Genomic DNA, 15,555 nt, shown 5'->3' with positions numbered 1-15,555 from the left:
AGGATCGAACCTGGGTCTCTAGCGCTGTCGGGTAGCAGCACTACCACTGTGCCACTGTCATAGAGTCATAGAGTGATACAGTGTGGAAACAGGACCTTCGGCCCAACTTGCCCACACCGGCCAACCATGTCCCAGCTACACTAGTCCCACCTGCCTGCGCTTTGCCTATATCCCTCCAAACCTGGGAGTGAATTTCACTGTGCCATTAACCGAGCACAGGTTCAGCAGGTGGATTTGCCTGGCCTAGGCGGCCCTGTGGCACAGCGGGTGGAGCTGCTGCCTCACAGCATCAGACCACGGGTGCTGTCTGAGTGGAGTTTGCACGTTCTCTGTGACCATGTGGGTTTCCTCTGGTTTCCTCCCACATCCCAAAGACACGCGGGCTTGCAGCTTAAATGGCCTCTGGAAATAGCCCCTGGTACATGAGGGTGAATGCGAAAGGTGGACAATGTGGAACTAGTGCGAGAGGGTGATTGTTAGTTGGCATGGATTCGGTGGGCCTTGGACCTGTTTCCATGCTGTATCTTGCAATCAATCAAGTATCTGATAAGCCGCATTGCCCGCTGATTGAGTTGTTAGAGCACAACCAGGAGGCACCAATGGTTTAATTTGCAAAATGCTGGAGTAACTCAGCAGGTCAGGCAGCATCTCAGTAGAGAAGGAATAGGTGACGTTTCGGGTCGAGACCCTTAACCCAGGGTCCCTTGCATATGTCAGTCAAGGACCTAATGTCCTATGTATGTAGCTGTTAGGAAGAGAGACTGAATGAATGTTAGTGGGCTAAGGCTGGCATGGACCATCCCACTGCAACTTTGGAAGCTGTTATATGCTCAAAGTGTCAACTTCTGCCCCATTATATTTTTATAATTGTTTTGCATGGAGGTTACACAGGCGAATGATAAACCAAAGTCTTGATTTGGCTGATATAGATTCAGAGAGGAGTATTCTGCCAGTTTGACCATTTAGTTTAATCTTGGGTTTAGTTTATTGTCACGTGTACCGAGGTACAGTGAAAAGCTTTTGTTGCGTGCTACCCAGTCTATAGAAACACTATACACGATTGCAGTCGAGCCGTCCACAGTGTATAGATGCACGATAAAGGCTAGAGCGTTTAGTGCAAGTTAAAGTCCAGTGAAATCCAATTAAAGACAGTCCAAGGGTCTCTGAAGAGGTAGATGGATGGTAGCTCAGGACCGCTCTCTAGTTGTTGATGGGGCGGTTCAGTTGCCTGATAACAGCTGGGAGGGAAGAAACTGTCCCTGAATCTGGAGGAGTGCGTTTATAAAGATGCAAAGGTCAGTATTATGTTACTTGGCCATGATGAAAATCTCCTTTGTGGTTCGACATATTAGAGCAGAAATATTTTTCGCTGACAATTGTAGATGAGCAATAAATCCCTCGGGTTAAATTCCGCTCGGCGACTTTGACAGTGATACTCACCAGATTGAAATAAAATCTGTCAAATCTTACGTTAAAATAACAGACATTTGATACGGCCATGGTCTTGTCAATGCACACTCAATGCAGGTGTGTCTCTTGTATGATTGTCATTTTCTCTCAGAATATTTGCAGAATGTTTGGACAGAAAAGCATAAATCTGTGGAATTCATTGCCACTGACGGCTGTGGAGGCCAAGTCCTTGGGTACTTTTGAGGCAGAATAAGGATATCAAGGGTTATGGGAAGAAGGCAGGGGGATGGGGTTGAGAGGGAGACATAGATCAGCCATGAACGAATGGCCGAGTAGACTCGATGGGCTGAATGGCCTAATTTTGCTCCTACAACTTAAGAACTTATGTCATGACAGGAATGTTGTTGACTACATCATGTCCCTGCTACCCATCTCCTCCCTCCCAGCTATTTACGGAAGTCACTTGGGCTTTTGAGTCTGTGACAGCTCTTGGAGTAATCCCGTTAATTAATTCTCATCAGAATTCTCTTTTATTCTCTTGCACATGGCCACTGGCACTCCATCCAAACCCAGCTCCCTCCCAATCTACCTGGAGAAACGGTGAGTTATAGCAGCTACTTAACCTAACAGCCAGCAGCTGAGAGTGTTGACAATTATTCAGGCACGTCTGTTAAAAATGTTTTACATGTAAAACAATTTATAAAGTAGTTCAAAAATCCAGAATTTAAACAATGATGTGAACTGAAGTTAAATAAAACCTTTAGTTTGTTCTTCACCTGTTCAGTCAACTGTGCCCATTGTAGCTTTATACATGGATCCCTTTCCCATTTTGACTTTTAGAGATACAGCGTAGAAACAGGCCCTTTGGCCCACTGAGTCCAAGCTGACCAGCGATCACCTGTACACTAACACTATCCTAAGCACTAGGGGACAATTTACAGTTTACATAAGCCAATTAACCTGCAAACTGGTACGTCTTTGGAGTGTGGGAGGAAACCGGAGCTTGTATACACTGTAATTTAGAAGGATGAGAGGGGATCTTATCGGAACATATAAGATTATTAAGGGGTTGGACACGTTAGAGGCAGGAAACATGTTCCCAATGTTTGGGGAGTCCAGAACCAGGGGCCACAGTTTAAGAATAAGGGGTAGGCCATTTAGAACGGAGATGTGGGAAAACCTTTTCAGTCAGAGAGTTGTAAATCTGTGGAATTCTCTGCCTCAGAAGGCAGTGGAGGCCAATTCACTGAATGCATTCAAGAGAGAGCTAGATAGAGCTCTTAAGGATAGCGGAATCAGGGGGTATGGGGAGAAGGCAGGAACGGGGTACTGATTGAGAATGATCAGCCATGATCACATTGAATGGTGGTGCTGGCTCGAAGGGCTGAATGGCCTCCTCCTGCACCTATTGTCTATTGTCTATTGTCACTAGGTGAAAACCCCCATGGTCACAAGGAGAATGCGCAAACTCCGTACAGACAGCACCTGTGATCAGGATCGAACCTGGGTCTCTAGCGCTGTCGGGTAGCAGCACTACCACTGTGCCACTGTCATAGAGTCATAGAGTGATACAGTGTGGAAACAGGACCTTCGGCCCAACTTGCCCACACCGGCCAACAATGTCCCAGCTACACTAGTCCCACCTGCCTGCGCTTTGCCTATATCCCTCCAATCCTGGGAGTGAATTTCACTGTGCCATTAACCGAGCACAGGTTCAGCAGGTGGATTTGCCTGGCCTAGGCGGCCCTGTGGCACAGCGGGTGGAGCTGCTGCCTCACAGCGTCAGACCACGGGTGCTGTCTGAGTGGAGTTTGCACGTTCTCTGTGACCATGTGGGCTTGCTTTGGTTTCCTCCCACAACCCAAAGACACGCGGGCTTGCAGCTTAAATGGCCTCTGGAAATAGCCCCTGGTACATGAGGGTGAATGCGAAAGGTGGACAATGTGGAAATAGTGCGAGAGGGTGATTGTTAGTCGGCATGGATTCGGTGGGCCTTGGGCCTGTTTCCATGCTGTATCTTGCAATCAATCAAGTTTCTGATAAGCCGCATTGCCCGCTGATTGAGTTGTTAGAGCACAACCAGGAGGCGCCAATGGTTTAATTCACAAAATGCTGGAGTAACTCAGCAGGTCAGGCAGCATCTCAGGAGAGAAGGAATAGGTGACGTTTCGGGTCGAGACCCTTCACCCAGGGTCCCTTGCATATGTCAGTCAAGGACCGTACAAAATTTTTAAGGGGTTGGACAGGCTAGATGCAGGAAGATTGTTCCCGATGTTGGGGAAGTCCAGAACAAGGGGTCACAGTTTAAGGATAAAGGGGAAGTATTTTAGGACCGAGATGAGAACGTTTTTTTTCACACAGAGAGTGGTGAATCTGTGGAATTCTCTGCCACAGAAGGTAGTTGAGGCCAGTTCATTGGCTATATTTAAGAGGGAGTTAGATGTGGCCCTTGTGGCTAAAGGGATCAGGGGGTATGGAGAGAAGGCAGGTACGGGATACTGAGTTGGATGATCAGCCATGATCATATTGAATGGCGGTGCAGGCTCGAAGGGCCGAATGGCCTACTCCTGCACCTATTTTCTATGTTTCTATGTTTCTAATGTCACTAATGTTTCTATGTGGCTGTTAGGAAGAAAGACTGAATGAATGTTAGTGGGCTAAGGCTGGCATGGACCATCCCTCTGCAACTTTGGAAGCTGTTATATGCTCAAAGTGTCAACGTCTGCCCCATTATATTTTTATAATTGTTTTGCATGGAGGTTACACAGGCGAATGATAAACCAAAGTCTTGATTTCCCTGATATAGATTCAGAGAGGAGTATTCTGTCAGTTTGACCGTTTAGTTTAATCTTGGGTTTAGTTTATTGTCACGTGTACCGAGGTACAGTGAAAAGCTTTTGTTGCGTGCTACCCAGTCTATAGAAATACTATACACGATTGCAGTCGAGCCGTCCACAGTGTATAGATGCACGATAAAGGCTAGAGCGTTTAGTGCAAGTTAAAGTCCAGTAAAATCTAATTAAAGACAGTCCAAGGGTCTCTGAAAAGGTAGATGGATGGTAGCTCAGGACCGCTCTCTAGTTGTTGATGGGGCGGTTCAGTTGCCTGATAACAGCTGGGAGGGAAGAAACTGTCCCTGAATCTGGAGGAGTGCGTTTATAAAGATGCAAAGGTCAGTATTATGTTACTTGGCCATGATGAAAATCTCCTTTGTGGTTCGACATATTAGAGCAGAAATATTTTTCGCTGACAATTGTAGATGAGCAATAAATCCCTCGGGTTAAATTCCGCTCGGCGACTTTGACAGTGATACTCACCAGATTGAAATAAAATCTGTCAAATCTTACGTTAAAATAACAGACATTTGATACGGCCATGGTCTTGTCAATGCACACTCAGTGCAGGTGTGTCTCTTGTATGATTGTCATTTTCTCACAGAATATTTGCAGAATGTTTGGACAGAAAAGCATAAATCTATCAGTTTGCTAAAAAGAAAGACAATTTTGTGGGTGTCACAACAAATGCAATTTTTAAACTCCGTGTCGCAGAGTATACACGGCAACCAGTCATTCAGGCAGTAGAGTTGCTGCCTCACAGCGCCAGAGTCCCGGGTTCAATCCTGACTACGGGTGCTGTCTGTACGGAGCTTGTACGTTCTCCACATGACCTGCTTGGGTTTTCCCCGGGTGCTCCGGTTTTCTCCTACGCTTAGGGTTGCCAACTTCCTCACTCCCAAATACGGGACAAGGTGACTTCACCGCCCCGCGCCCCACCTGATCTCACCCAGCCAGCGGCCACGTGCTCCCGCTCCACCATTGGAGGACGCCCGGGCCGGGAGGCGGGTTGGTACGCAACCTCCGTTAGGCGGCGCCCGGCCCGGGCGGCCGCCATTGGTGGAGCGGGAGCACGTGGCCGCTGGCTGGGTGAGGTCACATGTGGCGCGGGGCGGTGACGTCACCCTTTGTCCCTTCTGTTGGAGTGAGGAAGTTGGCAACCCTACTAATACGGGACAAGGGCAGTCCCGTACGGGACAAACTAATTTAGCCCAAAATACAGGATGTCCCAGCTAATGTGGGACAGTTGGCAACCCTAGTTGCCACAGACAAGCTGGAATGTTTTTCTGTTTATCCTCCTGGTGAGGGTTTAGCTATCATGTATGCAGAGGTCAGTGAGTAGGTGGTGGACTGTGGGAAGTGGTAAAGTGATACGAAGATGCTGCATTTAGAGAACGGGGTGATGGGAAGAATCTGAGAGGCCATTTTGAAATGGAGAATTGGCAAGAAACCAGGTTCAATCACGGGACTGCTATCTCTCCCCATCAGTCTTATATTGAACAATGCCTCCATTATGCGTGCCACCTCGGGTGGTACAGCAGTAGGTACTGCCTCACAGCATCAGAGACCCGGTTCGATCCCGACTACGGGGTGCTGTCTGTACGGAGTTTGTATGTTCACCCCGTGACCTGCGCGCGTTTTCACCGAGATCTTTGGTTTCCTCTCACACTCCAAAGGCGACAGGTTTGTAGGTTATTTGGCTTGGTAGAAACATTAAATTGTCCCTAGTGTGTGGAGGATAGTGTTAGTGTGCGAGGGTCGCTGGTCGGTGCGGACTCGGTGGGCCGAAGGGCCTGTTTCCATGCTGTATCTCTAAACTAAACAAAAAACAAAACTATTGATGAACTTCACTTTGAACGTGCCATAATCTTCTTAGGTTGGGTTCTGAGGGTGAACCTGTAACAAACCAGGCAGATGGTTCAACTGAGACATTCAGGGAAAGGGCAAGACCTGATCCAGTTCAATAATATAAAACAGCATGGATTACTGCTTAGCATTAAAGGGGAGCAAATAGCAACGGGTGTGTGTCAAAGCTGGTATTGAACTTAACACCTGATGAACAAGAGATTATGTTTGTTCTGAAGGTACGGTAGGAATCGTTGCCTTACGGATTGGTAGTAAGGAGGGCAAATGCAATGGAAGCATTTATTTCGAGAGGACTAGAATATAGTAGAAGGGTGCAATGCTGAGGCTCTGTAAGGCACTGGTCAGATCACATTTGGGGTATTGTGAGCGGTTTTGGGCCCCATATCTGAGCAAGGATTGGAGAGGGTCCAGAGGAGGTTTACGAGAATGATCCCAGGAATGATTGGGTTAACATACGATGAGTGTTTGATGAAATTGGGCCTGTACACGCTGGAGTTTGGAAGAATGAGGGTGGCGGGGGGGGCTCATTGAAACATACAGAATAGTGAAAGGCCTGGATAGAGTGGATGTGGAGAGGATGTTTCCACTAGTGGGAGAGTCAAGGACTAGATGTCATAGCCTCAGAATTAAAGGATGTTCCTTTAGGAAGGAGATGAAGGTGGAATTTCTTTCGTCTGTGGGTTGAGAATCTGTGGAATTAATTGTCACAGAGGGCTATGGAGGCCAAGTCAGTGGATATTTTTAAGGCAGAGTTTGATAGATTCCTGATTAGTGTGGGTGTCAGGGACGATGGGGAGAACGCAGGAGGGTGGGTTTGATCAGCCATGATTGAATGTACACTTGATGGGCCGAATGGCCTAATTCTGCTCCTATAACTTATGAATTTATGAAGATAGCCATGAAATGCTGGAGTAGACTGGAACGACTAGGCTTGTATACACTGGAATTTAGAAGGATGAGAGGAGATCTTATCGAAACGTATAAGATTATTAAGGGGTTAAACACGTTAGAGGCAGGAAACATGTTCCCAATGTTGGGGGAGTCTAGAACATGGGGCCACAGTTTAAGAATAAGGGGTAGGCCATTTAGAACTGAGATGAGGAAAAACTTTTTCAGTCAGAGAGTTGTGGATCTGTGGAATTCTCTGCCTCAGAAGGCAGTGGAGGCTAATTCTCTGAATGCATTCAAGAGAGAGCTTGATAGAGCTCTTAAGGATAGCGGAGTGAGGGGGTATGGGGAGAAGGCAGGAACGGGGTACTGATTGAGAATGATCAGCCATGATCACATTGAATGGCGGTGCTGGCTCGAAGGGCCGAATGGCCTACTCCTGCACCTATTGTCTATTGTAGCTCAGCAGGGCAGGGCAAGCAGCATCTCTGGAGGAGAGGAATAGTTGATGTTTTGGGTTAGAACCCTTGTGTGTCATTTTATTTGAATTACAAGAATCAACAGTGTTTTATTGTCAATTGTCCCAGATAGAACAATGACATTCTTACTTGCAGCAGCACAACAGGATATGTAAACACAGCACTCTGTAAACAATACAAGTAACGAGAAAAAAAAGTTCAGTGTGTGCGTATATATATATATATATATACACACACGCACACACACGCACGCACACACATGCACACGCGCGACAAAACAATGCCCCCAGATCTATGGAGTTCAGAGGTATTTGGAAGTTGTTGTGTTTAATAGCCTGATGGTCGTAGGAAAGAAAAATATCAAAGAATTGCAGCATTTTTTCCGTTCCAGTGGTAGAATTCTCTGATGGCTGTTGGATCGCCGAGCAGTCAACAATGTAACTGAATGCTTTCAAGCACAAATGTGCCAAAGGGGACAGCCTCCTTGCATCTCAAAGAGTGACATTGTACTGTGTTAAAGATCGGTGATACGTCTGATTCACCATGAAAGGAGCTTCCAAAACATAATACAAGTGCACTTGTGATAACGGGCGAGCGCAAACGTGTTTCTTGACAAGCAGAAACAGTTCAAATGTGGTGTTTCTTATCTCGTACCTCTTCATGACATGTTTCATCAGTGCATTTGATCTTTATCGTGTTCCAAATTAAAAGTTGAAATGAATAAGCAACATTTTTTTTTCCCCTCGGAATTACCCACCAGAATATTGGAAGCCTCGTATCATTTAAGAAGCTTTCAAGGGTTTCCTGAGGTTTTCTGTCAACTTTCTGCTTCATTATTGTCACGCAGATACAGTGAGAAACTCGGTTTAGTGCGCTATCCAGTTTAGATTTTTTTAGATTTAGAGATACAGCGCGGAAACAGGCCCTTCGGCCCACCGGGTCCGCGCCGCCCAGCGATCCCCGCACACTAACACTCTCCTACACCCACTAGGGACAATTTTTACATTTGCCCAGCCAATTAACCTACAAACCTGTACATCTTTGGAGTGTGGGAGGAAACCGAAGATCTCGGAGAAAACCCACGCAGGTCACGGGGAGAACGTACAAACTCCATACAGACAGCACCCGTAGTCAGGATCGAACCTGAGTCTCCGGCGCTGCATTCGCTGTAAGGCAGCAACTCTACCGCTGCGCCACCGTAAATGATACCATGCGTATAATCATGCACCAGACTTTACAGATACAGCGCGGAAACAGGCCCTTCGGCCCACTGAGTCCATGCTGTCCAGTGATCCCTGAACATTAACCCAATCGACAATTTTACAATTTTTTTTTAACCGAAGCCAATTAACCTACTAACCTTGTGTAGGAAGGAACTACAGATGCTGGTTTAAACTGAAGATAGGTGCAAAAAGCTGGAGTAACTCAGCGGGACGGGCAGCATCTCTGGAGAGAAGGAATGGGTGACGTTTCGGGTCGAGACCCTTCTTCAGACTAGTGGTTCTGCAGCCTGAGGAAGGGTCTCGACCCAAAACGTCACCCATTCCTTCTCTCCAGAGATGCTGCCCGTCCCGCTGAGTTACTCCAGCTTTTTGCGTCTAACCCACAAAACGTTACGTCTTTGGAGTGTGGGAGGAAACCGGAGCACCCAGGGAAAACCCACGCGGTCACGGGGAGAACGTGCAAACTCCATATAGACAGCACCCGTAGTCGGGATTGAACCCGGGTCTCTGGCGCTGTAAGGCAGGGACTCTGCCGCTGTGTCACTGTGCCGCCCTACACCACTAGTAAGAGTGGGATGATTGTAGTGGTTAACACAGTCTACCATCACTATTACGGACCTCTTTATAAGGCATTCGGGTTATAGTGGACGGAGTGTTCCCTCAGTAATCAGACACCACTGTCTCATTAAGAACGCAGGCTCTCGTTACACTGCGGGAGGCCATAGAAATTGGCAACAAATGCCTCGATCACCACATGCATCAATGAAGGACTTAAAGTGCTTGAGTAACTCAGCAGGTCAGGCAGCATCTCTGGAGATGCTGAAGTCATACAGCATGGAAACAGGCCCTTCGGCCCAACTTGCCCCCACTAGCCAACATGTGCCATCGACGCATGTTGAGTTTAGCCCATATCGCTCTACACCAGTCCTGATCATCGGACGGGTGACGTTTCGGTTGAGCCCCACCACAGGACCCGACCACCGTGAGGCCAAGACCCGCAGTGGTGCCAGCGATCACCCCCTCCCCGGTCGCTCTGAGCCCGAGACCACCAGAGCTGCCGCCGACCCGCACCACCATCCTAGCCGCTTCCAGACCGGGCCCACCGACCTTCCCCGCCAGAGCCGGGGCTGCCGGCACCATCCAACGGCCATCACCGTCTCCAGCAGAGTGGCGCAGCGGTAGAGTTGCTGCCTTACAGCGCCAGTGGCCCTGGTTCGATCCCGACTACGGATGCCGTCTGTACGGAGTTTGTACGTTCTCCCCGTGACCTGCGTGGCTTTTCTCAGAAACTTTTGGTTCTCTCCCACACTCCAAAGACGAACGGGTTTGTAGGTAAATTTTCCCTAGTGTGTGTAGGATAGTGTTCGTGTGCGGATATTGCTGGTCGATGCAGACTCGGTGGGCCGAAGGGCCTGTTTCTGCGCTGTGTCTTTAAAAATAAATATAAAACCATGTGAGGCATCGTACATTATGTATTTACTGCGTAAAGTTATGAAGTAAATGTATACGTTCATGGAAATAACGGTATAATTAAGTTGCATTCGTCCCAGTTAAGGTGAAAGTGTTGCAATGTGTGTTGTACTTCGTGGTCCAGTATCTGTTGTACCGTTGTTGAGACTCTGGACGGACCACAAGTACACATGTTTAAAAGGTTATAATGCTGGAGCTTAAATCCAGGCTGTTTATTCCAAGGCCACCCGGAACCAGAGTGGCCACCTAATCACCTCATTCTCTTATATACACATTACTACACAGGCAAACAAAGTAGTCCTTATGATACAACAAAGTAGTACCTGCAATATCACAACAATGTGTTTTGATCAATTGTAATTCATTAATAGTCAGGATAATCGCAAACCGTTTTGTTCTGCAGAGGTACAGCTGACTGGTTTGGGGTTAGCAAGGATAACGATACCACCCAGAAATGGCAGAGGAAGAGCCTGCGACATTGCAGCCAGAGGTACGGCAAGCTTAAGTCACACGTCATCCGTGAGATGGAGCTACCAAGTCAAGACAACATCTCGCTCACCAGCACTGAGACTCCCCCACCTCTCTATGTGGGGCCACAGTTTGGCATGCAGAAGGTAAGCCCTTGCAACGGTCACCCTGACATCTGCATGTTATTTGCCAGCGTAAAGGTAAATGGAAGATGGGTGAAGGAAGAGTAGGCGACACAGTGGCGCTGGGGTAGAGTTGCTGCCTCGCAACGCCAGAGACCCTTGTTCGATCTTGACTGCGGGCGCTACCTGTACGGAGTTTGTACCTTCTCCCCCCGTGACCTGCGTGGGTTTTCTCCGGTCGCTCCGGTCTCATCCCACTCTCCAAAGACGTACAGGTTTGTAGGTTAATTGGCTTTGTAAACATTGTAAATTGTCCCTTGTGTGTAGGACAGTGCTAGTGTGCGGGGATCGCTGGTCGGCGCAGACTCGGTGGGCCGAAGGGCTTGTTACCGTGCTGTATCTCTAAACTGAACTTCTATCTTCTATTTCTCAATGATTCCAACACTTACAACCACCTTCTACTTGAAGGTCAAATGTAAATCTCAATCCATTCTGAATGTGGTCTCTGTTTTAACATTTGATGATATTCCTCACGGCCCAATGTGACCTTTAAATTTTTGGGGAAAAAGAAACCCCACAATATCTGTGCATCAAAAGCTTTAACCAGATGTTGCAGTGGTGTTGTGGGACTAGATTAAGCACCGCCTTGTGTTTCGATGCAAACAGCATATTCATATTGTTAGTTCAGTTTTAGAGATACAGCGCGGAAACAGGCCCATCGGCCCACCAAGTCCGCGCCGACCAACGGCCCCCGCACACTAGCACGATCCGACACACACTGCGGACAATCTTACATTTATACCAAGCCCATTAACCTACAAACCTGTACGTCTTTGGACTGTGGGAAGGAACCAGAGATCCTGGAGAAAACCCACGCAGGTCACAGGGAGAATGTACAAACTCTGTGCAGACAAGAACCCGTGGTCAGGATTGAACCCGGGACTCTGGCACTGTAAGGCAGCAACTGTGCCACCGTGTCACCCTCTAATTGTTGCTCTAACAATGTGAAAATGAGATAATTGATTACCCTGATGTGTATAGCTGGACAGTACTGAGGGCACTTTTGCTCTTTGACTGGAGACTTGGTTATTCATTTGTAGAGTCGTAGAGTGATACGGTGTGCAAACAGGCCCTTCGGCCCAACTTGCTCACACCGACCAAAATGTCCCAGCTATACTAATCCCAACTCCCTGCATTTGGCCCATTTCCCTCCAATCCTGTCCTATCCATGTACCTGTCTAACTATTTCTTAAACGCTGGGATAATCTCTGCCTCAACTGCCTCCTCTGGCAGCTCATTCCATACACCCACCCCCCTTTGTGTGGAATAAGTTACCCCTCAGATTCCTATTAAATCATCCCCCAATACCTCTGTTCCACGATTCCCCTACTCTGGGCAAGAGACTCTGTGCATCTACCCGATCTATTCCTCTCATGATTTTATGCAACCTCTATAAGATCACCCCTCGTCCTCCTGCGCTTCAAGGAATAGACTCTCAGCCTACTCAACCTCTGCCGATAGCTCGGACCCTCTAGTCCAGGCAACATCCTCGTAAAATTTATTCTGTCGGGACATTTTTTTAAAGAAAGATCAACTGATTGCCCACGTCACACAGCGTGAAAGGCCAGCAGAAAACAAACTGCTGGGGGACCTCCTTGGGTCAGGCAGCATCCGTGGATATAGGAATGGTACGCAGCTGTAGAATGCTCTCGACTTGAAGCACCAACCATCTCTTGCCTCCATAGTTGCTGCTTGAGCCACTGAGTACCTCCAGCCCAATTTTGGCTCCAGATTCCAGCATCTGCAGTCTCTTGTGTATCTTGACTGGTCAGCTAGCTCTAGGTAAGAAATGCAGTTTAGTTTAAATGGCAGTATGAATTTACCTAAGTTAACATAATATACAGTTTAGTTTAGAATTACAGTGCGGAAACAGGCCACTTTGGCCCACCGAGTCCACGCCGACCAGCGATCCCCACACACTTACACTATCCTACACACACCATGGACAATTTATAATTATACCAAGCCAATTACCTTCCAAACCTATATGTCTTTGGAGTGTGATTGGAAACCGGAGATCCCGGAGGAAACCCACACAGGTCAGGGGGAGAACGTACGAACTCCGTACGGACAGCACCCGTAGTCAGGATCGAACCAGTGTCTCTGGCCCTGTAAGGCAGCAACTCTACCGCTGCGCCACCAAGCCGCCCCAAGTTGCCAAGGAGGCGACACCTTGCCAAGGAATGGCCAGGGCCATTTGATTATCCCAAGGGAAGGATTATCAAAGTCAACAGTGGTCTCCATTGTGTCCTCAAACTGATTGCACAGCTTAAGAATCACGAGAGCCCTTCCTGCACCAAGGATGGGGATTGTCCCATCGGTAAGCTAACGCGAGTCATAGAGTGAGACAGTGTGGAAACAGGCCCAACTTCCCCACACCGGCCAACAATGTCCCAGCTGCACTAGTCCCACTTGCATGCGCTTGGTCCATATCCCTCCAAACCTGTCCTATCCATGTACCTGCCTAACTGTTTCTGAAACGATGGGACAGTCCCAGCCTCAACTGCCTCCTCTGGGAGCTTGTTCCATACACCCACCACCCTTCGTGTGAAAAGGTTACCCCTCGGGTTCCTATTAAATCTTTTCCCCTTGACCTTGAACCTCTGCCCTCTGGTCCTCGATTCCCCTACTCTGGGCAAGAGACTCTGTGCATCTAAATAGTGATATTGAAGTCTGTGTCGTTCTGCAACTGTTGCACAGCATGCACCGAGTTTCCAATTGAGGAGTTGCCAATAAATCATTTAAAACCTATTTAGTTTCCATTGATAGCGTTTCCTGTTCTGAGTCTCCATGCAGTCACAGAGTCGTTGGTATTGTGTTGCTTATGTGTAATCTATTACAAATATAGATAAGACTTTTCCTGTCAAGCTTACAACCTCTTTCCACTTTACAAGTGGTAGAGTTATCGCGTCACACGGCACGGAAACAGGCCGTACTTGCCCCTGCCGACCGAGATGCCCAATATACGTCAATCCCTTCTGCCCGTGTTCGGCCCATATCCCTCTAAACCTTTCCTATCCATGTAGCCGTCAAACTGACCACAATACTCCAAACACTGCCTCACCAGCGCCTTGTACAAGAAGGGAACTGAAATCCTGTGTAAGAATAAACTGCAGATTGTGGTTTACATCGAAGATGGACACAAAATGCTGGAGTAACTCAGCGGGTCAGGCAGCATCTCTGGAGAAAAGGAATAGGTGAGGTTTCAGGTCGAGACCCTTCATCAGACCAAAGTCTTGTGACAGTTTATGCAAAAGAATTAATTATTCTGTGCATGTACACAGGGAATATACCTCCATTGTCAGAGTGAGGCCCAGCGCAAATTGGAGGAACAGCACCTCATATTTTGCTTGGGTAGTTTACACCCCAGCGGTATGAACATTGACTTCTCTAACTTCAGATAGCCCTTGCTTTCTCTCTCCATCCCCTCCCCCTTCCCAGTTCTCCCACTAGTCTTACTGTCTCCGACCGCATTCTATCTTTGTCCCGCACACTCCCCTGACATCAGTCTGAAGAAGGGTCTTGACCTGAAACGTCACCAGTTCCTTCTCTCCAGAGATGCTGCCTGTCCCGCTGAGTTACTCCAGCATTTTGTGTCTACCATGGAATACAATGATCCTTTTGGACGTGTGCTTGTTTCTTTTATACTAACCGCGATGCTTGACTTGGATTTGAGAGAGTGACACCTGCCCTTCACCTTGGCCAGAAGGTCCTCATTGTCCAAAAGATAGTTGTGCTCTTTGTCTCTGGTCGTGGTTGGCTAAGACAGTGCCGTTCCCAAGTGGTCAGGCACTCGAGAGATGAAACAAGGTCACGGAGCTTAGAAGGTCATGTTGCAGTTATACAAGATGTCATTGAAAGTAGGCATGCAGGTGCAGCAGGCAGTGAAGAAAGCGAATGGTATGTTGGCATTCATAGCGAGGGGATTTGAGTATAGGAGCAGGGAGGTTCTGCTGCAGTTGTACGGGGCATTGGTGAGACCACACCTGGAGTGTTGCGTACAGTTTTGGTCTCCTAATCTGAGGAAATACATTCTTGCCATAGAGGGAGTACAGAGAAGGTTCACCAGATTGATTCCCGGGATGGCAGGACTTTCATATGAAGAAAGACTGGATAGACTCCGCTTGTACTCGCTGGAATTTAGAAGATTGAGGGGGGATCTTATAGAAACTTACAAAATTCTTAAGGGGTTGGACAGGCTAGATGCAGGAAGATTGTTCCCGATGTTGGGGAAGTCCAGAACAAGGGGGTCACATTTTAAGGATCGGGGGAAGTCTTTTAGCACCGAGATGAGAAAGTATTTTTTCACACAGAGAGTGGTGAATCTGTGGAATTCTCTGCCACAGAAGGTAGTTGAGGCCAGTTCATTGGCTATATTTAAGAGGGAGTTAGATGTGGCCCTTGTGGCTAAAGGGATCAGGGGGTATGGAGAGAAGGCAGGTACGGGATACTGAGTTGGATGATCAGCCATGATCATATTGAATGGCGGTGCAGGCTCGAAGGGCCGAATGGCCTACTCCTGCACCTATTTTCTATGTCTATGTCTATGGTGAGGCCACATTTAGAGTATTATGTTCAGTTCCCCATGAGCACCATTTTATAGGAAAGATGTTGTCACGTTGGAAAGGGTATGGGAGAATATTTACGAGGATGTTGCCAGGACTAGAGGGTCTGAGCAATAGGGAAAGGCTGAGCATGCTGGGACTCTATTCCTTGGAGCGCAGGAGGATGAGGG

At 47.8% G+C, this 15,555-nt stretch overlaps 1 protein-coding gene across 2 annotated transcripts in view; it reads left to right on the top strand.

Moving 5' to 3' along the window:
* rhbdf1a (rhomboid 5 homolog 1a (Drosophila)) overlaps positions 1-15,555 on the top strand; it is a 270,605-nt gene that overhangs the window by 197,978 nt on the left and 57,072 nt on the right. For both annotated transcript variants that reach the window (XM_078418445.1, XM_078418444.1), the window contains one exon: positions 10,574-10,784. In XM_078418445.1, the coding sequence (XP_078274571.1) occupies positions 10,574-10,784 (211 nt within the window). The remainder of the gene's footprint in view (positions 1-10,573; positions 10,785-15,555) is intronic.

Source organism: Rhinoraja longicauda, chromosome 21 (genome assembly GCF_053455715.1).
Source record: "Rhinoraja longicauda isolate Sanriku21f chromosome 21, sRhiLon1.1, whole genome shotgun sequence".
Taxonomy (NCBI): Eukaryota; Metazoa; Chordata; class Chondrichthyes; order Rajiformes; family Arhynchobatidae; genus Rhinoraja; species Rhinoraja longicauda.
This window is presented reverse-complemented; position numbering and strand designations above follow the sequence as displayed.